Source organism: Arabidopsis thaliana, chromosome 4 (genome assembly GCF_000001735.4).
Source record: "Arabidopsis thaliana chromosome 4, partial sequence".
In the NCBI taxonomy this organism is placed as follows: Eukaryota; Viridiplantae; Streptophyta; class Magnoliopsida; order Brassicales; family Brassicaceae; genus Arabidopsis; species Arabidopsis thaliana.
In genome coordinates this window covers 7390438-7413215 of record NC_003075.7, presented here as the reverse complement: position 1 = coordinate 7413215, position 22778 = coordinate 7390438, and the positions used below count along the sequence as shown (strand labels likewise).

At 32.3% G+C, this 22778-nt stretch overlaps 6 protein-coding genes across 14 annotated transcripts; 3 read left to right on the top strand and 3 right to left on the bottom strand.

Annotated features, from left to right (window-relative positions):
- Positions 1 to 2809: 2809 nt before the first annotated feature.
- On the top strand, positions 2810 to 3595 carry AT4G12490 (Bifunctional inhibitor/lipid-transfer protein/seed storage 2S albumin superfamily protein). The gene has a single exon (NM_117319.2). The coding sequence runs from the start codon at positions 2838 to 2840 to the stop codon at positions 3384 to 3386; it is 549 nt and encodes a 182-aa protein (NP_192986.1). The 5' UTR covers positions 2810 to 2837; the 3' UTR covers positions 3387 to 3595.
- AT4G12495 (uncharacterized protein) lies at positions 2819 to 3100 on the bottom strand (the record flags this gene model as incomplete). The annotated part of the gene is made up of 1 exon (NM_001340782.1): positions 2819 to 3100. One exon carries the CDS (start codon positions 3098 to 3100, stop codon positions 2819 to 2821), a length of 282 nt encoding a protein of 93 aa, NP_001328954.1.
- Positions 3596 to 6221: 2626 nt separating the features above from the next.
- EARLI1 (Bifunctional inhibitor/lipid-transfer protein/seed storage 2S albumin superfamily protein) lies at positions 6222 to 7151 on the top strand. The gene has a single exon (NM_117318.3). It carries the CDS (start codon positions 6339 to 6341, stop codon positions 6843 to 6845), a length of 507 nt encoding a protein of 168 aa, NP_192985.1. The 5' UTR covers positions 6222 to 6338; the 3' UTR covers positions 6846 to 7151.
- On the bottom strand, positions 6269 to 6300 carry AT4G12485 (uncharacterized protein; the record flags this gene model as incomplete). Its single annotated transcript, NM_001349598.1, has 1 exon — positions 6269 to 6300. A coding segment is annotated over exon 1 (12 nt), but the record flags the coding sequence as incomplete, so codon positions are not given.
- A 4113-nt stretch (positions 7152 to 11264) lies between the features above and the next one.
- AZI1 (azelaic acid induced 1) lies at positions 11265 to 12129 on the top strand. The gene has a single exon (NM_117317.4). The coding sequence runs from the start codon at positions 11360 to 11362 to the stop codon at positions 11843 to 11845; it is 486 nt and encodes a 161-aa protein (NP_192984.1). The 5' UTR covers positions 11265 to 11359; the 3' UTR covers positions 11846 to 12129.
- A 4575-nt stretch (positions 12130 to 16704) lies between these two features.
- On the bottom strand, positions 16705 to 22008 carry ORP2B (OSBP(oxysterol binding protein)-related protein 2B). 9 transcript variants are annotated; one of them, NM_001340776.1, is made up of 11 exons: positions 21490 to 22008; positions 20819 to 21339; positions 20163 to 20528; positions 19631 to 19727; positions 19040 to 19374; positions 18659 to 18814; positions 18193 to 18360; positions 17958 to 18098; positions 17665 to 17874; positions 17428 to 17541; positions 16705 to 17330 (listed from the first exon to the last, which is right to left on the bottom strand). In NM_001340776.1, the coding sequence occupies exons 3-11, from the start codon at positions 20286 to 20288 to the stop codon at positions 17160 to 17162; spliced, it is 1518 nt and encodes a 505-aa protein (NP_001327965.1). In that variant the 5' UTR covers positions 20289 to 20528; positions 20819 to 21339; positions 21490 to 22008; the 3' UTR covers positions 16705 to 17159. The 9 variants fall into 9 exon arrangements, with proteins under 9 accessions (NP_001327965.1, NP_001327964.1, NP_192983.2 ...); NM_001340780.1 differs by lacking the exon at positions 20819 to 21339 and having other exon boundaries at positions 16707 to 17058; positions 17154 to 17330; positions 20163 to 20525; positions 21490 to 21939; NM_001340775.1 differs by having other exon boundaries at positions 20163 to 21339.
- Positions 22009 to 22778: the final 770 nt, after the last annotated feature.

Below are 22778 nucleotides of genomic sequence, written 5' to 3'. Positions count from 1 at the left end.
ATCATATTAATTCTTTTGTAGTTTGCTACATATTATATATATATATATATATGCAAAATTCTCATTTGTTTATTTATTTAAAAAACTATGTTTGTCAAATATGTAGCAAACTAGAAAAGACTTATTTAAAAATATTTCGAAGACCTTACTACTACTTACAACCTTGTTGGAAATAAAACAATTTGAAATATCTAGAATCAAATTGAAACTGATGTTCAGTCGGGTAAAACCTCAATAAAAGTAATAAATAGCTGCCCAATCAAATTCCGTTGCTCATTTACAAATCCTCTTCCATATGCATATACAGTATGTGTCCACTTCACGTTGTTAATTTTTCTTGCTCTTTGTTTCTTGTGAAGAAGTTTGAAATAATGTGTTGTTTTTTTATTGTCAGCTTAAACTATTTTGTGGTCCTAGGATCATTGAAAATGTGATATTTCTTTGAGGACAAATTTTTTTATTGACATTTAAGTAAGAGCCCCTGTTTTCGTGTGAAGATCAATGGTTTATTTTCGTTACGCTAATAATATACTAAAATATATGAGTACGTTCACATCCTAATTTTTATCTTTGGCAATTATGTCAATAATTTATATTTATTTGTTCGTTTTGGTCTATTTTTAGTTGCATTTTCTCAACCTTTTAGTTGATATATCTGCTTCATGCATGTCTCGTTACATACTTTTTTTAAAAAAATACCTTGGTTAGGTAGTTTTAAAATATTATGAATTACATGGCGTAAGCTGTGTTACTGTAGTGTTAAAAATGATTTTTGGGTCTAATCACAAGTTTGGCATAAAGACTTAGGTTGATCAAATGTACTAACAGTTATTCAGTTAGTGATTGTGATAATAAAGTAGAAGGGTTTTAATTTCTTGTTTATAATAAGTTTCTTCATGAGAACTCTTTATGAAAACTTTCTTTGTCCGGTTTGGATTCCGTTCTAATTTTTATAATAATTGACAAAAAAGAATCAAATTCTTCGTGGATCAAAAATTATTTCCACATTTTCATTTTCGTTTCTGTTTGTCAATGATTTTCGAATTTTCTGAAATTGAGTTCTTTACAAATTCAGACAATAAAAATGTGTGATTGGATTAGTCTAGTGATAGTAGGGCTGACTTTTAATCAGGACCATTAATTGTAATCCGTATGAAAAATACTTCCAAAGATAAAAGCCGATAAATATGTACGTTTTCGTAAATCTATCAAACAATTAAAAATTGTGATCTTCAAGTCAACGTAACGTCTACACAAGACGACCCATATTAGTGGCGAATAAACAAACATGACGATCCTTTAACATCAGCGCGAAATATGGAATACTATTATAATGTTTTAAGTGTTCAATTCATTTAAAATAACTATCTCAACTTAGCCGACTACAACAAACATGTCTTTAAATTAGCCAAAAAAAACAAACACGTCTTTGAGTTGAGTTCTGACCTCAACTCTAAATTTAAACTCAAAATTTACATTCAGTATAAATCTTGGAGTCCACTCCCAAATAAATACATTCATATAATACTCTTAATACTATTCCCACGTACGACCGTGGTGGAAAGATAACCACTTGAAATAATAAATATAACTTTTTGTATGATTTTCTTTAAAACTATATATTAAACTATTAAATGTGTCCATATCACCGTGTTAGTTTTTCTTGTTCTTCATTTCGTTTGAAGAATCCAAATGTTATATATTCTCTTAATTGACTTTTGTTTTTCTTTTTGTCTTCGCATTGCTGAAACGATTATATTTTCTTTCGGTGCAAATATTAGCTCTATCTTTTTTTGCTTTTCTTTTTGTCCTAGCATTGCTAAAAAGATGAGATTTTTCTTTCGGGACAAAAATATTACTATTGACTTTAAGAAACATTAAATCTGCATTTTCCGGGAAATCAAATGATTTTGCGTTACTCTATATTTTGAGTATGTTCACATCGTACATGTTTTTAATTGGATTATGCTCATGACATATTTTCTCAAAGTTAGAATTACATTTTGATAGAACAGTATAATCAGTTTTGTTTTAAGTATCACTTTATCAAAGTAGGAAACTAAACTATCGATCGAGTGAACCCTGTGTATACATAACATAGCATCAAAATTCAACCAGGATTTGTAATTTTTGGGTTGTTTATTACGACCGGTTTGGAGAGAAATTTCAATGGTATATTTTTTTAACTATTACTCATTTATAAAGGACATATTTTTAATATTGTGGTGAACAAATATGGAGTAAGGAACAATTTAGGGTAACCCAATTTATCCTTCAGTTTGGAGTAGTGGAATATTTTTTGTTTATAATGTGATCCTTCAAATTTTATGTTTATATTTTATACTAGAAATAAATTTATATGTTTTCATTTTATATCAAAACAAATCTTATATATATATGTTTTTTATATATACACTAAAAATAACTGTATCTTTAAAACTAGTTTAAAGGATCTCATTTCTCACTTTGCCATATGATGTCGAAACAATATATTGATGTTTAAACAAAAATGTATTTACTTTTTATTTTATTTTTATTTACGTAATATTGTAATGTAATTTTAATTATAAAATAAAAATTTAATTTGATTAAAGAAATAAACATTTAATTTGATAAAAAGCGTAATTTTATTAAACTATTGGTAAACAATTAATTTTTGTTGACAGCCCTAAAAATAATAATTGAAATGTGCAATGAGGCCATGACTTCATTAATGAATTGTTCTGTAAGTAAAACAAGTTGGTCCTCTTCATATGATCACATCCTTCTAAAATCCTATAAATACCCACACCCTCTCTTCATTTTCTTCATCTCTCACTCAAACATTCTCCATAACAATGGCTTCAAAGAACTCAGCCTCTCTTGCTCTTTTCTTTGCCCTCAACATCCTTTTTTTCACCTTAACCGCTGGTACTAATTGTAGATGCAACCCGAGTCCTAAGCCTAGGCCGCTCCCAAATCCTAAGGTCCCAAGTCCTAAGGTCCCAACTCCTTCGGTCCCAAGTCCATATGTTCCAACTCCTTCGGTCCCAAGTCCTTCCGTACCAACTCCTTCGGTCCCAAGTCCTTCCGTACCAAGTCCTAACCCTACGCCAGTCATTCCTCCGAGAACCCCTGGTTCATCCGGAAACTGTCCTATCGATGCTCTCAGACTCGGTGTATGTGCGAATGTGCTAAGCGGTCTACTTAACGTGCAGTTGGGACAGCCATCACCTCAACCATGCTGCTCACTCATTCAAGGTTTGGTTGACCTTGACGCTGCGGTTTGCCTATGCACTGCTCTTAGGGCTAACGTTCTTGGCATCAACCTTAACGTTCCTATATCTCTCAGTGTTCTTCTCAACGTTTGCAACAGAAGGCTTCCGTCTAATTTCCAATGTGCTTGAGGGATATCAATTACACATACGACGCACACAGTTTACTCTTTAAAATAATCACAGTTTGAATAATTGCATGCATGTATGCAAGTTAAGGGTTCAATGTTTCAATCTTTTGTTTAAGTGTGAGGCGTTATCTTTTTCCGCGCATATATGTTTTTGTTGTAACTTTTATTGTTTAAATGAAAGACGTTTCATAGTCCATTTTATTTGTTGTCAAAAAAAGAAAAAAAAAGCGTCTAGTATTCAAATATTTCATGTAATTTTCTGTATACAAATATTTTCCTTTATAATTTTGGATGAGAATATTTCGTGTATATTTAAGCCAAATTGACAAAATGAGGTTCTGAGTAGAATCCAAAACTAAAATCTAGTCAAACTACGATATTTATGACAGTTCTATAGCCAGCTGCAGCTTTTTGTTGTACTAGTTACTATACCTTCCAATCAATGAAATCAAGATTGTATGATTTGATATTTCTCCAAAACTGTAGTGTAGTTGAACATACCAATGATTAATTCTTTGTTCAGCCTTTGATAATCAAAATTTAAACTTGATTGGAGATATTGAAATTTCCGAAGAAGATAGTATGCTACATTTACTACTTATAGGCCTACGACTTTGGACCGAACGGTTCTGGTTCAATTTGGATAGTCGGTTTTTGAGTAATTCGGTTAGGAGGTAAGGTTATTTAATAAAACGGAATCAAAATTTGGTTCGGTTATCGGTTAATTTCATACGGTTATTTATCTAAGATCCATAAGAATTTAGGTTCGGTTTGGTTTGAAAAAATTTTAAGAAAAGTTTGTACAATTTTGTAAAATCTGGTTTAATCAGTAATATTGGTTAGAAAAATTAGAGAAAATAACTCAAACCCTCAAATTCTGGTTTGGTTCGGAAAACCCAATTTGGTTTGTAACAGTAAATCGTTTTACTTGGAGACGTCTTCTAGTTGGAGAGCGCAATTCAAAAGAGTGGTAATTGCAAATTAAGGCCTTGAATGGATGCAGTTTTTAGGATAGTTTTTAGATTTTGATTTTGCAAAAACTAAATATTTATCAATTCATGATTTTAAAAAAAGTAGATTTTTAGAAAATAGGGAAACCAGATTTTAGAAGATTTTGCTTATTTCTTCAAAAAATCCAAAAACCAAATTTTGTAGGTTTTAAAAAACATTTACGTGACATTTTTTTTTCAATTTTGTTTATTATTTTAAATGTTACTTTTACCATTTATCAAATTATTCAAAACTAAAAACGTTTGAAAAATAATAATTATGTCAAAAACCTAAAAACTAAACAAATTACTATTCAATATTTTGCAAAAACTAAAATCTATATCAAAAATCAAAAACTACAAAAATCAGAAACCAAAAACTACAAACCAAAAACTAAAAACCCATAAAAAACTATAAAACATTTATGGCCTAATTTTTGGCGTAGCATTTTGTTTTAATAAGCAGTTTCATAGTTGATCATGCAAATATTTATAGTTATGAAATGAATTGGCGTTAAAGCATGTTGAATAATAGTTACTGTGAAGGTATAAAATAGATATATGCACAGTAAAACCTTATATATATATCACTGTTTTATTTTTTTCTTGTTATTGGTTTCTTTTTAAGAAGTTCCAAATGTTATTTTAATTGAGTTTTATATATTTTTGTCCTAACATTGCTAAAAAAAAAAAGATATTTTCTTTCAGGACAAAATTTATTATTGACTTTTATAAACATTATATCCAGCCTTTTCCGGAAAATCAAATGATTCTGCTACTCTAAAATATTCATATGTTCACATCTTAGTTTCATTCATGTTTAATTTTGGTTATAATACCCATAATTTAGATTCCTTTGTTTTTTTATATGTGAACATATTTTCTCAAAGTTAGTTCTACATCTAAATGGAACAGAAAATAACATTGGATTGATTTTAAATAACAGCAGTTTATCAAATTAGGAAACTAAACTAACTATCGTGTAAACCTTCTTAGAATTATTAAGTAAATCGCCGGATCACTCTATTCTCTCGTGGATGTCATCTCACGGGTTGTTTTAGCCAACCGCAAACCTCTTCTTCATCGAACTTTGTAATTTCAAATCTCAAATGCAAGAAATAAATCAATACAAATTGTTCTAACCAACATTGGAAAAAAAAATTGAGATGTTCTTGTCTAAATTCTCTTGCAAGTTGGGATTAGTCATATATAATCCATATGAGATCTAATTTGTATTCATACTGTTTGCTTTACGTCACAAATGACACAACCATGCATATAGACAAACCTGATTCATCCAGGGCTTTGATGTCCTCTTATTTATGCATAAGAGGATCCAAAATTTTGAAAACATTCACATTGAACATTTTTTTCCGAGGAAGTTCGAGAATTTTGTTAGCATGTCTTCCTCTTCTGGGACCAGTTTGTGATAAAACACATCCTCTCGGAAAAGAGTGTAGAGCACAACTTCCTCTCGAATGTACTAAGACCACTAGACTAACGTATAGAAGCTCTCAAGTAAAATGGCTACGATCCAAAGAGAATCTGAAGGTATGTGCAATGAGGTCATGAACCATCATGATGGTGGTGATAATAACAGATTAACAGCATTGACAATTTGAAAATAATAGTAATATGAACGCACAAATCATATTTATTTCTTAAATAGAAATGTTTTACAAAAACGATTAATGTCTAAATTAATTCAAGGTTCTACGAATCTACATAAAGGAAAGTAGAAAGGTCAGAATTTGTATATGTAGATAAGGGCAAATAAATAAATAAACAGATATTTTGTAGAATTGCAAATATATGTGAATAATCAAATATAATAGAACAAGTTGGTCCTCTTCACATCCTTCTAAAACCCTATAAGTACCCACACCCTCTCTTCATATATCTTCATCTCTCACTCTCTCAAAGACACTGAATAAATCCTTAAAACAAACTTTTGAAAGAAAAAAATGGCTTCAAAGAACTCAGCCTCTATTGCTCTTTTCTTCGCCCTTAACATCATATTCTTCACCTTAACCGCTGCAACAGATTGTGGTTGCAACCCAAGTCCTAAGCACAAGCCTGTCCCAAGTCCTAAACCCAAGCCGGTCCCAAGTCCCAAACCCAAGCCGGTCCCAAGTCCTTCAGTACCAAGTCCTTCGGTCCCAAGTCCTAACCCTAGGCCGGTCACGCCTCCGAGAACCCCTGGCTCATCTGGAAACTGTCCTATCGATGCTCTCAGACTCGGTGTATGTGCGAACGTTTTAAGCAGTCTACTCAACATTCAATTGGGTCAGCCATCAGCTCAACCATGTTGCTCGCTCATCCAAGGTTTGGTTGACCTCGACGCTGCCATTTGTCTTTGCACTGCGCTTAGGGCTAACGTTCTTGGTATCAACCTTAACGTCCCGATATCTCTCAGTGTTCTTCTCAACGTTTGTAACAGAAAGGTTCCGTCTGGCTTCCAATGTGCTTGAAGGATATCAGCTATGCATACGATGTGATGCCCGTGCACAAATATCTTCTTCGAAATTGTTACAGTATGAATAAATGCATGTAAGCTATAGAGTTTATGTTTTAAATTTTGAATTTGTTAAAGTGAAATAACCAATGTGTGAGAGTGAGACTTTCTTAGTTTTTTTTTTCCGTCAACGTTCCTGTATTCCGGTCTTGTATGCTTTTGTAGCAATCTATTACTATTTTCAACCCGTTTAATAAAAGAGATTTTGTACTCATTTTCAAATTCTTGCGTTACAAATTATAATTTAAATCTTTAAATTGACATATTCATTCTGTAGAATACGTTTTTTTTTGTTTACGAAATAGTTGATTTCTGCTTAAGAAAAAACTATTGATCATTGTACGTGATATTAACCTAACGATTACATATCTCGAGCTTAGTTTGAATTTTCCCTTTAAACCATGATCTTCCGTAATCTAAAACTGTATTTAAAACATTAAATTATGAGTGGACCATTATCAACCAAACATAAGTTGATTTGTTCTTCCTTTTTTTTTCCGGGTGAAATACGGTTTGAGTGATCATGTTTATGTGGTTTCATTAAATCATTAGCCCAAGACCGAGAGATCTTGAAAAATAATATGGATGGCCATGAACCCATTTTTAGCTAAAACTTTGAACCGGAAATCAAGTCTTTGCCTAATCTATTTTATCCATGAATGAGCGGTACTGTTGAAGAAGTGATTCGTTTAGAACTCCGGTTAACTCGGTTTAGATTAAAACATAACCAGAAAACGGGAGACTGGTTAATGCGGTATCGAGGGTTAAGAGAGAGCCTCTTATTCGGATGAAGGGTTTACTATTATAAGAATTGGATATAAGAGCTTGTAACTCTGCTTCTTCTTCCTCTGTTTTGAAACTCCATCATCACGAGTTCAAGAACTTGTAGAGTAAAGCTACGCATGTTGTATATTCTTGATAGTGAATTAACTGAACTCGATCAACACATGAGGTGATTACTGATTAGTAAATTTTCAACAACTTTTTATGAACGTTAAATATATCTGTCAATATCATCTAGAATTACTTGATGGAAATTTAAAGAAAATGTTTTTTGTTTTGTTTTGTTATCATCAGTTTTAACATTCATACCAATAGAAGTTCATGTTCGGGGTTTTATGACCCGTGATGATGTGAATGTGAGTTACATACATTAAGCTCAATGACAGACGCAAATGGATGTATGTGGGGACACTGGAAAATTTGGAGTCTTGCAAAAGATATTTTACAAATATAGTCGCAAAGAATGAATCATAGAACGGAACAAGATGGTTTACAGTACTAATATAATCTAGTACTGTAAATTGAATGACAATTAGTTTTATTACTCGGAAATGTTAAGAGAAAAACGTACCAAAATATGAGCATAATAACTTACTAATTCGAAAAATTTAAAGTTTCGTAATTACTAATCGTATACCATAAAATAAATCTAACAACATTGAGAAATAACTTTTAAAAACGTTATCTATGTATAGTAGTTATTTTCTTAAATACAACTACTAAAACAAAATATCATTATATGCTATATATCTAGCTCTTATATAATACTAGATAAGGCCCGTCTAAATAGGCGGGTGTAAGATGTAACTGTAATTTTTTATCGATAATATTTAAATTTTGAATAGTAAAATAATAATCTATACATTGTTCTTGATATATAATTTTGAATAGTAAAATAGTAGTCTTATGCATTTTATTTTATTATACCCATTCAATCTTATTGATGATATTTGAAGTCTAAATAGTAACCTACACACTTTTTCTTTATTATAATTTAGTATTTAGAAGAAAAAAACAAATTTTTATCTTACATATTCAATTTTGTATACAATTTAACTATCTATTTCATAAAAAACTCGATTTTAATTCTACACACTTCATCTTACTTGATAATGATTTCATGTCAAAATAATATATATATGAGATCAAATCTATATCTTAGTTAATATTAAAAATTATTAACAATTAACAAACCATAAATAATAATAATAAATTTTTTTTTAATACCATACATATTAAAAATTTGACCAATAACATATATAAATATTTTTGGTTAATTTTTCTTTTGGTTAAGAAAAACAAAATGTAATATTTTTTAGATATAGTCATATAGACATATAAATTAGTATATGTTAATAATGATTTATTTTTTAGTTTTCTATTTCTTTAAGAAGAAAAAAGTTAATTGATTTCTTTTTTAGTATTTCTATTTCTTTAAGAAGAAAAAAGTTAATTATTTTCTTACACGTGTCAACATCTGATCGATAGACTTGACACATGGCATAATCTTATGAGTTAGTAATTTTAAAAACCATACTTTATATAATAAGATATATGAAACTTTTAAGGTACCTTTAGATTCACTGAAGATTTGTTTCAAGAAAATAATTATTTTTTTCTTAAACCAAATTGATGTTTTTGTATATAAAAACGAAAATTACTACAGATAGTTCTGTTTTTATTTCTCTATCATAAACGTAGTTATTGTTGATCTTCAATGTACACTACATCAAACTTAACCCTAAAAGTAAAAACTATACTGCAAATCCTAAACATTAAATTTGAAGCTACAAATCCTAAACCCTAACTCCAAAAGCTAAAACTTGAAACACACAAAGTTTCTTTACGTACATCTATTAGATATCGATAGGACTTGACAGTGACAAGTTCATGTATACATGCACTATCATATAGTTATAACTTCTAAGGTACTATATCGCAATTTGCTTGTAGTTTGACAAAACATGCAAACACATCTCTTCTTTTTGACAAACGTCGTGAAAAAATGTTTTTTTTTGTTCTTTATGATGAGGAGGATTCAACGAATTCTTACAAAAAAACGAAAATGAGCGATTAGGATTAATCAGTCGTCATCGGGTTGACTTTATTTGGAACCACTAATATTTTTGCTTATATTTGGACCTCACAGAGTCACAGCGTCAATTCCTACGTAAACTCGAAACATATTTAGAAATTATAATCGTCAACATCTAACATAAGACGATTCTTATGGATGAATAATGTTGAGTAGAAATATAAAATATCTAGTCTTAGCCGACAACAAACACGTCTTTGAGCTCAGCCAAAAATAAAAATATGAATTTAAATTATTGTATTAATGTTACTTACTGAGACCAATATACATACACGAAGGGTTCAAACCGTACAATAGATATATAGGATTTTGATAGTTACATATTAAACGTTTACATAATGAATTGCTTAATACACATTATTGATTATTGTGTGGCCTCAATACACGCAATCGCCTCATTGAGCAGCATACCAAAACCGTCTCGGCCTTTTTTCCCAGTAGATCATATATGAAGTTATATACATATGCATATGACCATGAAGTTATTTAAGGCATGCAAGACATATATAGTTGTTTCGGTGTATACAAGACTCATAAATGGATGTATCTAGGTGAAAACCACTTGGTGGGGATTCAATCAAGAATCAAAGATGAAATGTTCTTTTGGGACGAATAGTTTTTATTGATTTTGAGAAACAGTAAACCAGCTCAACGACAGAAGCAAATGGATGTATGTGGGGACACTACCAAGAATCAAAATGTTAAAATGTTAAAATTTCGTAGTTCTTTATATATAATTAAACATATTTGTTCTCAAACCATGGTTTGATTTAAATAATTAAATCATGAAACTAACCTAACTATTTAGTAAACCATGTTAAAAAAAAATAACAAAAAAAAACAATCAAAATTGATGAGTTGCGGTTTCCATGATATTGTCCTAGTTAATTGCTCGACCGCTCTGTTTTAACCTTTTGCATAGAGAACAAATTTGTGGGTTCTTGATACACACCCCTAAAAACCGAATCATGTAGGAGGATTTTAATGTCTTCATAATTTATGCATTAAAGAATCTTAATTAAATTCATAAACATTACATATATATTAATCATATATTATATACATATCACAAATTTTCGAGTAAGTTTCTAAATACTTTGGGTGTGTCTCCATGGCCGGGCTCAGCTTGATTATAACTACACTAGGAATTTATTATATTACTCGACCTGACGTATAGAAGCCGTCAAGTAAAAGAGCTACGAACCAAGATAAATCTGAATATCTTGTGCATCCACGAACTCATGATGGTGTTGATAATAACAGCATTGACAACTTGACATTAATACTTATATGAATGCACGTATATATAAAGTATTTTCTTAATTTTAAAATGGTTTACAAAAAACAAAATCCAAATAATTTCAAGGTTCTACGTACCTAGCTACATGCATATAGGAAAAATGGTCAGAATTTATATATATATATATATATATATACAAATAATTACAAATATCTATAAATAAATTTTAAACTAAATCAAGTTGGTCCTCTTCCCATCCTTCTAAAATCCTATAAATACCAACATCTTCTCTTCATATCTATTTATTCAATAACCCTTACAACACCGAATATAACTTTGAAAAAAAAAACAAATGGCTTCAAAGAACTCAGCCTCTCTTGCTCTTTTCTTTGCGCTCAACATCCTCTTTTTCACCTTAACCGTTGCAACAAATTGCAACTGCAAGCCAAGTCCTAAACCAAAGCCAGTCCCAAGTCCTAAGCCCAAGCCGGTCCAATGTCCTCCTCCACCCCGTCCTTCAGTCCCAAGTCCTAATCCTAGGCCGGTCACACCTCCACGCACCCCTGGTTCATCCGGAAACAGCTGTCCTATTGATGCTCTCAAGCTCGGTGTATGTGCAAATGTCTTAAGCAGTCTACTCAACATCCAGTTGGGACAGCCATCCTCTCAACAATGTTGCTCGCTCATCCAAGGTTTGGTTGACGTCGACGCTGCGATTTGTCTATGCACTGCTCTGAGGGCTAACGTTCTTGGTATCAACCTTAACGTTCCGATATCTCTCAGCGTTCTTCTCAACGTTTGTAACAGAAAGCTTCCATCTGGTTTCCAATGTGCTTGAGCAATATCCATTATGCATACGATGCGATGCCAGTGCACAATATCGTCTTCGAAATTTATTATAGTTTGAATAAATGCATGTAAGGTATAGTTTATGTATCAATCTTAATTTGTTAAAGAGAAAAAATAAATGTGTGAGATTTTTATAGTTTTTCATTTTGTTTGTAAACGTTGTCCCCCGCCTTCCAAGCTTTGTATGCTTCTGTAGCAATCTATTTCTATTTCTATTTCAACGAAATTTTAATGAAAGAAATTTCGTAAGCAACGTCTCATTTTCAAATTCTTGCATTTAGATTCTTATTACAATCTTCAGATTGCTGTAGAATGCTATTGTTTTCTTCGAGAATTGATTTATAGTAAAAAAAAAACTCTTGACCTTTGTGAGATTATCCTAACGATTACATGTCTCGAGATTAGTTTAAGAGTTTTCTTTAACCCATCCTTTAAACGACAATTTCCAATAATCTTAATAATGTATTTAAAACACGAAAATTATGAGTAGACCATTCTCCAAGATTGAGGTTTAGTTGAAATTTAAAGTTTCTTCATGTTTGTCCTAGAGAGTTTGAGTGATCATGTCAATTAAGGTGCAATGATGTTTATGTTCTTTCATTGGCCTATCACCGAAAGTTTGTGTAATGAAAAGTTTAAACTGAAATCAATGAAACTTTGAACCGAAATCAATCATAAATGAAAAGCTTAAACTGAAATCAATGAAGCTTTGAACCGAAATCAATTATTGAAGTAACGTTTTGATGCTTCACTAGTGTTCATGTCCCACTGATTTATTATTAAGTGTACTTGATCCTTGAAGGAGTGGTACTGATGAAAAAATAATTAATTCATAACTCGGTTTAAGTCGGTTTGTAGCATAACCGCGATATTGGAAACTGGTTAATTCGGTATTGATGTAGTCTTTTATTCGGAGAGGTTTTGGTATTATAAAAATTTGATATACAAGCCTGTAACTCTGCTTCTTCTTCCCCTGTTTTGAAACTTATCATCTCGAGTTCAAGATCCTGTAGATTTACTAGTGTTTTAAATTAGATAATGAATTACTATATCTTCTAGCCGAGATGTTGAATGATTATTCATCTCAATTTTTACCATTTGAAATGAATATGTTGGAAAATTAATTCAACTCATTCAACAAAAAAAATATGAAAAAATGAACAAATTATAAAGGAAAACTTTTCAACCCTTTCTTCTACTATTTCGCAGAAGAATGAGTTGAACGATGTTCAGCTTTGTTTTGTTCAACTCAAAAATTTTCAATCATTCAACTATATGTCATCCCTTTGTAGCCTAAATATTTTTTTCTTTTTCAATATTTTCATAGAATTTCGTTTCTCATCCGAGCCAAGTTATAAATTCGCATATCAAGCTTTGTATGAACATATAACACCTAGAATTTGGATGATCAGAACTTTAAAGAATGGGTTTTGTTTTAATAACCGGTTTTATAACTTTCATACGAATTGAAAGTTTCCGTTCGGATTGTATGACTTGCGAGTCGTGATGCTGTGAATGTGGGTTACATTAAGCTCAATGACAGAAGCAAATGGATGTATGTAGGGACTGGGGAATTTGGAGTCTTGCAAAGATAAATACAAATATAGTCGCAAAGATGAGTAGAGAGATCAAAGATGGTTGACACTACTAATATAATCTAGAATCTATAGGTAATGAAATGATTAATATTACTTAGAGACGTTAAGAGGAAATCATTCATTCAAGGACATATATTGTAAACACCATTTTTTGGTTGAATAAATTATACATTTCATTAAAAAAAATGTTAAGAGGAAAACATTACCAAATTATGAGCATAATAATTTACTTCTTAAAATTTTTAATCTTTTGAGAATTATTAATTATCTACCATCTAACACTTCTACTAAAATTAAGAAATAGTTTAAAACAAAATCATCATGATGGTTATTTTCAAATGCAAAATACAAATAGATATAATTTAAACATATTTAAAAAAATGACAGATTTTAAAAATATCTAAATGTGGATATTGTTCATAAAGTTTTCATTTTATTTATTTATGTCAAATATGTAGAAAACTACAAATGAATATGCTTTTTAAAAGTATCTCGAAGAACTTGCTTAATAATATCTTGCTGTATAGATAACTAATTAAAATATCAACAATTATAATGACATTGACGTTTAATCGCGTGACATGCTAAATACGAAAAGTATTAAATAGCTGCCCAATCAAATTGCATGCCCTCTTTAACAAGTTTATTTTTCGTTGTTTCTTTTGAAGAAGTTCGAAATAATCTTGTTTTGTTGTCGGATTTAACTATTTTTGGTCCTATCATCGTTGAAAAATATGATATTTCTTTGAGGACAAATGTTCTTATTGACTTTAAGAAAGAGTAAACCAGCTTTTTCCGGAAGAAAAATGATTTTTCTCACTCTAATATAGCTGTCTAAAATATGAATACGTTCACAAATCACAATGTATTTTGTGTTTGGCAGTTTGGGTTATGTTAATAATTTAGATGCGTAAGTTTTATTTTTTTTTGGGATTTTGCCGATTCAATTGTTTGTTTGTGAAATCGTTCGTTTTACTTATTTTAATCTTGGCTGTTTAGAACTATACATATCGGTTAAGTGAAGAGTTAAAAATCTCCAATCATGAGAATTAGTGCGAACGTGTACTAACGATTTATTTAAATATTTTTTCTTGAATTGAATGTAAAATTTATTCAAACCTAAAAATGTTTTTTACAATGAATGTTGCTTTATAACTGAATCACAATGGAAAGTAGCAAGCCATAGAGCTATGGACACTCTTCTTTGTTACGATGATGATTATTTACATGATGATTGTTTTACAATAGTAAGGTTTGTTTTTGGTAAAGTAATGATAAGATTTGAAGAAAAAAAAAGTTATGATAAGATTTATCATGGAACAAAAATTGTTCCAAGTTTCACATTTGTTTTTGCAAATTTTTGTTTTTAAGGAAATATTGCTTCTTTTTTTTTTTTTTTTTTTTTTTGGTCTAAAAAATTGCTTATTTTGTCATTCTAGATAATTACATGCATGTTTTGGCCAACTGGTAAGAAGGATTGCAAAATTTTCCTCTATTTCAAAGTATATAATTTAATATGTATGTATGTACTATATATACAACTAAGCCATAAAAACTAAACTCTAAACTCTATCAATTAAATTTTAAACCACAAAATTTAAAACCTAACCCCACAAACACTAAACGCTAAGATACAATTTTTTATTTATTTACATCTATATTAACTGACTTAAGTACTGTGAAAAATTTCTGTATATCTACTACTGAAGCACACACAAAAAATCCAATATCATGAGTATTAATCCCACACAAGTCTATGTAATTAGGGTTTCTTAACAAGTGTAAAGAATTTTTTGATCAAAAAAAAAAAAAGAAAGTGTAAAAATTCATATGTAAAATGTGTCATGTGTGTAATGACAATCAATGAAGTAACTTTAGGGTTGCCATCGGAGCAACCCTCCTTCCTCATTTTCATCTTAACCAAATTAAATGTCTCTCATAATTTGGTAATGATCATATAAATAGTGTTCCCTTTTTCCTTTTCCTTCTACTAAATAAAGTAGCTTTATCACCTACGTACATCATGTAACTTAAATGTTTGCAGTTTGCCAAAAACATGCATATATCTCTTATTTTTGACAAACGACGCAATAAAAAAAAGTTTCTAAAACATGACGAGGAGGATTTACGAATTCTTTCGAAAAACGAAAATTTGCGGTTGGGATTAATCAGTCGTCATCGGATTGACTTTATTTGAAACCACTAATATTTCAGTAGGATAAAGATTTATGCCTCTATTTGGACCGCAGAGCATCAATTTCTACGAAGACTCCAAACATATAAATCCTTTATTTAGAAATTTCGATCGTCAACATCTAACATAAGACGATCCATATTAATGGATGAATACAAAAACAACGATCCATTAACATCAACGAGATATGGACCACGCTACTAAGCTTGAGATAGCCCATTACTTGTTTCATATAAACCAAATATCTATTCTTGGCCGACAACAAACACGTCTTTGAGTTGAGCAAAAAATAATAATATGAGATTTGTGTAGAAATATTATTGTATCAATGTTACTTTCTTTGAGACCACGATATATATAGACCAAGGGGTACAAGTAAAGGTATAGGATTTGATAGTTATACATATTAAACATTTGCATATTGAATTCCTTAATACACATTATTGTGAGTGAATTAGGGTGAAACCTAGATGAATTAAGAAAAATATAACCAAAAAGAAAGAGATCTTTGGAAACAAATATCTTACAACACTTTGTCACTACTTCTATTGTATTTGTTTTTCTTCTATATTTGTCATGTACGAAGTTTAAAGATACGCCAGACTGTTAAAAACATATTTTGATAACGGGGCTTCTATATAGCACATAGTACATCCAAATTTAAATAACAACCTAAACATTTTACCCAAATTCAGTTTAAATATGATTTTTTACTCTAAATCAATAGTGTTCAGTTATTTTTCTTGAAGTTTACAACTCATCATCGATAACTATTAAAAATACATAGAAACCATTTTTTTTTTCTAAGTATTTTTGAAAACTTTATAAAACTCGTACCTAAGTAAAACATAAAATCAAAACACGTATAATTTAGGTAGTAGAGTCATGATTTGAATGTGTCAATACATTCTAGATTCTTATTACATTTAAGAAGTTAAATCTTTAAAACAAACATGCTGACTATAAGTCTAAAACAGAGTTGCTTTCGAGTTTTTCTGGTTAGAGTTACCATTTTGCATATGTAGTTTTTGTAAAATGACCAACAAATGCATAAACTCAAATTTCAATCGCTTCCTTTGTATTGAATTAATACAAATAGATCACAAATAATATTTGTCCAAATGTTGGAACCGAGTTGCATTTCTCTCAGTGACCTTTACAGTGAGGCTCTTTAAATTCTCTTTATCGGACCATCTTTTGAAGCTATAGCAGAAACATTACTACAAAAGAACTGAAAAAGAATATATCTATCATCTTCTGATCTCCGGAGTTTAAATAAACAGAAAATTCAAACCAAAAGAAAGCTCTGTTCACTATCGAGAATCAATCCCTAGGGGGCAGAAGGCTCACGTTCCTCCTTAGCCATGAACCATAATAATCTTAGATCCCAGTTGTAACCATTATCTTGAGCTGATTCACGGATCGATCGGGTGATCAAGATTCTATAGTTACTTGCGGGTATCAACCACTTGACGAATATCACAACTTTTGATATATTATAATACCTCGGCTTAAGCACAATCTGCAACCTCTTCGGTGAACTCTCCAAATATGTTAGGGCAATCATCCCAACTTTTAACATCTCGTGCTTCCCAATAACCGCCCGTATACTTATAGCTTTCACTCTCTCCTTGAGGCTCGAACCATCTCGGTCTCCACCCACTTTCCTGAATTTGCCGTGACTGCAGAATCATAAGCCATTTACAGTTGTTAAAACATTTTAAAAAAAAGTTAATGAATTCATGGACCAGAGAATTAGTGTTGAGATACTCAGTGTACCATTCTTTGTCTTCTCTCTAATCTTTGTTTCTCTTCATTTGCCTTCTCATATTCACCGTTCTCCAAGTGTCGTTGATCTGGTCGGAGCCTAGAATCTGTTGGAGGCAGCTTTTCCTTAAACCAAGGGAACAAAATTACGAAAAGATCACACAGTTGCTAAAACAAGATTTCAAGTACAGCAGAAACCCAAAATTCATGTTTACAAACAAATCCAAAATTAAAAAAATACTAATATACCTCCAAACCAGGTATCAATTCATTTAGCGTCATCGCGAATGATGTAAAGTTGTATCTGGTGACATTAGGTGGTGCCTTTGTCGCTTTCCACAGTAATGAGGCGCTTGCCTTGTTGATTCCATCACCAGCAACATAATAAAGGCTATCATTCCATTTACCAAATACCGTCGCAGCCTTTTTTCCAGTTACATCTTCTACAAAACCATTAACCTATATATATTTGACCATGAAGTTATTTCAGAAATGCCACGTAGATCGAAAACACTTAACAGTGCATATCTCTGTGTAATCACCTGGTGGGGATTTCTATCAAGAATCGATTGCTCCTTGAACTTTAACATACAAGAATATTGGCGATTTCCACGGATTTTCATTATCCCATGGTGATCGCAGTACAGTTTACCAAGTAGGATATTGTATATAGTTGTTGTTACCTAAAAACAAAGATAAGCATAGAGTGATCAGTCTCAGGGACAAGAAATAAAATGCGGAAAAGGACAGGAGTTTTGTAGTTTGTATTATACATACTTTGCTCCACTGGAAAATTTCTCCATCATCAAACTCGAGAGTCAAGATTCCAACGGGTTCAAGTTGGATCGATCTCCCCCAAAACTTCGACCGGAGGTTTGTGTCGCCCCAGAACTTCCACCCTTTACCTTCGCAATGGCAGGCGATAACTGTTGGATGGTGGCTAACCTATTATGAGAGTACAATACCCTAACGAATTATATGCCAAACTTCTTAAGAAAAGATTCTCATAATTTTTTTTCTCCATATGTTTCATTTTTTTTAAATCCGGATACGAGTGAAGCTGAGTGTCAACTACATGCATATTAACATGTTTAGACTTTAGAGTACTACAGAGCTGCTCCTGAATCATAGAGCTTCTGCATGAATCACCGATTTTGTTTATTGACCATTTATCAGTCTTAGAAAACTGACATTTATGTTCATCTCATCAAGACTTCAGTAAAAAAGGTATATATGATATTACCTTCTCAGAGAAGAAACGAATTCCCTTTTCAGGAAAGTCAGCTTCATATGTTTCTCCGAGCAAAGGGTTGAAAGGTTTACAGTGTCGTCCTTCGGTGGAAGCATAACCAGAGACTGCAAAAGCAGCGACATTGAGGGCTCTAAGGAGACTCTTCCCCTGATGATGAAAAACTCTGTTAATATAACAAACTGAGAGGTCAATTTAAGATAAAAAGATAAGTATAGACCACATATCATATCATGCAAGAGCATAGAAGCTCAAACTATGTAGTTAAATTACTTTAGTAATTGGAATTAAATAAAAGTTAAGAGTAGAGAAAACGTTTGCATTTCCAGAAGGAAGCGAATTACATACAACAGTAAGTTTTTTGAAATCACTTACGGATTTTCCGTATTCATATGCTTGGTCCAAGAGATAAGAGTACTCCAAGTCTTCAAAACACTTTTGGAGGGAAGATATTGGTTCATTGAAATAAACAGGAAGACAAACTCGTGTGAGATCCTTTCCAACATTGTCTTTGATCATAGACCAGAGACTGACACCTCTCTCTTTCTCTGCTGGATCAGGAAGCTTTGTTCGTCTCTTAAAATGCGTGAGCACAGAACCAACATCAGGTTCACCAAATGACTCCTTTGTGTCATGGAAGGAAGCCTCGTCTTCCTCAGAGATATCCTCAAACTCTTGCTTATCATCAGATGAAGCACTTGTACTGCATTCTAGAAATTAAATATTGTCAAGCAAAACAACACAGGAAGCTAAATGCAACTCCACTGAAGCTATGTAAAAGAAGCATAAGGAGGAAAATTTAGGAAACAAATAATTGAATATCGTATCAGAAATTATTGTTCTACTATGCAGTAACGAGATCCTCGCCAGCTGGCTTCATCAATATTTAATGGCAAAACTAAAACAGAGAAAGAGAAAGAGATGCAGTGAATAAAAGAACAATTACGCGATAGAAATTTTGTGTACCACTATATTTTCCACGTCCTAAGCTGGAATACTTGTGATTTCTTAATTGGTAGACATCGTCATGGATCCCTGAGGCTTCAGCTTCAAGGTTGGCCATCTGTACATAAAGAAACTCTCAGTGTAGAATAGCCAACAAATAACAGAATTATAAAAAGCGGGGAGGGATCTTTCGCAAGATTCATAATAATCATAACTTGACATTCAAGTTTTTAATGCATGATACATAATTTTTGTGTTATGCCTAGGCATGGATATATGAAGTTCAGAAATTATCAACTCAATTAACAAAATATCCACATGAATGGAGATAAAAGAATGTAAAACATATATTAAAATAACCGTCCCGTTCGTGATTACATGACAAATAAACTAGCATGCCTTTGTGCATAGACTCGCTGTTACCAATGCAACTGCACTGTAAAGCCCGTGGAATACTAAGTCATTATATGAAAGGAAACAATGACCGAGACCACACTAAACAGCTCAACCAAACCAAAACGATCATAAAAGAAGACCAAAAATTCAGCTTTACCTCTAGCTGCCTCAAAGCATCAAGCAACTTTTTCCGCTCTTCGTGAAGAAGTTTAATCTGTTCTTGAACTTCACAGAACTCTGAATCCACGATCTGCTCGCACTCTTTTACAAGACTCTCGTTCATTCCCTCTTCAAACAACCGTTTCTTTAGTCTCTCGGTAGATATGGATAAATCCTTTGGTGATACGAAGGAGAAATCCCCATTAATTGACTGGAGAGGAACTATGCCCCTGGTAGATGCTAAAGCTTGTAACCATGCTGCTCTATCACTTCTAGAATCAGTCCTCAGATGCAGAGTCTTGGTTGCAGTAAAGATATAAAACTTTCTATGATCAGACTTGCTTTCTCGGTAAGATGAAACCTGCTGGAAAACAAAAGAATGAAATGATATTCATCTAATTACAGGCTTAAGCCCTCAAACGAGTAAACATTTTTCCAACTAATAAAAGTCTATAAGTTAAGATCAGATTAGAGGCTCTCATGTTCAAAAACAAACTGTGAACAATTAATAATTACAAGTTCCATGTTCTAACGAAAAAATTAAAAAGCAAACACAGAAGAATGCAATTACTCAGAGAAAGAAATAAACACAGACTCAAAGCTTATGTCTGGATAAGCTTTGGAGTATTTAGAATAAGCAAATATAACTCTTACAAGTTAACAAAAAAATATATGGCTAGAATTTCTCCAAGAGGAGGCCTTCAGCTCCAACACAGCTACACTCCATTATTTATCCACACTTGATTATTTCCTACCGACTAGCTACACCTACCATTCACCAATCATGTAGAAACTCCACTAAAAAGGATATAACTAAATCTACTGGTCAATGATCCATGGAATTAGCCAAGGATAAGATGGCAAAGAAAAAAAATCAAACACAAATCAAAAGAACTCAGGCCCATGCCTGGGAAACAAAATCAAGAAACAAACAAAAAAATCAAAAGATAAAGAGTTTTTACATGTGACCAAAGGTGACAAATTTCTAACACTTCTTGGCTTTACTACAAAATAAACCAAATTCTAACAAGATGTAAAATGTGTTCAACAAATTGAGACCCTGATCTGGTCCTGCAATACCAGATTGTAGTAGCACCAGCCAAAAAAAAGGTTTTTGTATTTTGGCTATTTGGTTTTTCGACAATGAACTTTGAGACTCATAGTACTGCCAATACCTGTTGATATGGCCCACTACAGATAAGTAGCTACTCAAAAACTTTTCAGAAACCAGAATATAGAAGATGATAAGCCAAACAACAATAGTACTAATTCAAAACCTAACTATTGCTAATTCAAAAAACATTGAAATTCGAACTAAGAAATACCTTGAGATGAACAATGCCAATGTTTTTGTGATGTTTCCGACGACTACGGCCACTACAACTCTTCATTCTCAAGAGACGATCGGTGGAAATATCTCCGATTAACCTCAGATCATCGGAAGGAGATAAGAGATTGACATTCTCCGGTCTTCGGATCTTGGAATACGATAAGATTCCGTCGCGGAGGAGGAACCATCTAGATCTCCATCCTTTTCCGTAATTAGTCCATTTATAGAGAATCCCAGCCACTGATCTTCCTGATTGGAGTGTCTCCCGATCGGATCCACCGTTCTCCGTCGCCGGAAGACTCTTTGATCTCGTTAAAGGCATCGCTGATTTTGGAGAAATCTCGTTGAGAGCTACTAAAGAAGTGATAACAACGAAGAAGATGATTGATGACTGATGATCTCTAAGGTTATGAGGTTTAAGAGTGAAAGAGATTTGCGTAAAACTTGAAAATAAATAAATATTTGAATGTATAAATATCAGTGAGTGAGATGATGGATGATAATCAAAAATGGTGTGCTTGGTGTATATATATGTGACACGTTTCGAATAATTATTACATAAAAAATATTATCAGGATAATAACTAAAATTATTCAAAAGAAAAAATACTTGGAAAATTGTGAAAGATTTAGGAACAATTTCCATTTGCTATTTTTTTTAGACGGATTTCATTGATTGGATGCGTTTGAGTTATATATAGCCGAAAAGGAAAAAATCCTTTCGGAGACAAAGTCGGCGGGTACATAGAAACCCCCAGAGACATGAGGCCAAAAAAGGTGAACAAACAAAACAAGCCTTAGAAGAAAAGATACAAAGATAACAGCTACAGAATTAATAGCTAAAGCCTCCAAAGCTACAACACTGAAAACTCTTCCCAACAAGCCGCCGACTAACACTTCCATAGAACAGTTTGGCGCTGAGGAGAGGCAACTGACAGGAGTCTTGAAAAGAGATTTAATACGAGCTCACACAACCATCTCCACAACAAAAACGAAGACGACGAAACAAGAAGATCAGAACACAGAACCTAACCATCAGAACCGCTTTAGCGCCAATGAACATGAGAAGGCGAAGGATCAAGGAAGACCTTGAGATCCGAGAGGGGAAACGCTAAAAAGGACCACTCATCCTTACACACGGACCTTCGTAGACCCAGCCAAAGCCACCTACAGACTAAAGATTGGTTACGCCACGCAAAGAGAAGGACAAGAGATCGACCCACCACAACGTCCAGAACTCAGCCGGGAAACCAAAAGAGGTTCCAACAGAGAGCTAGTAGATGCC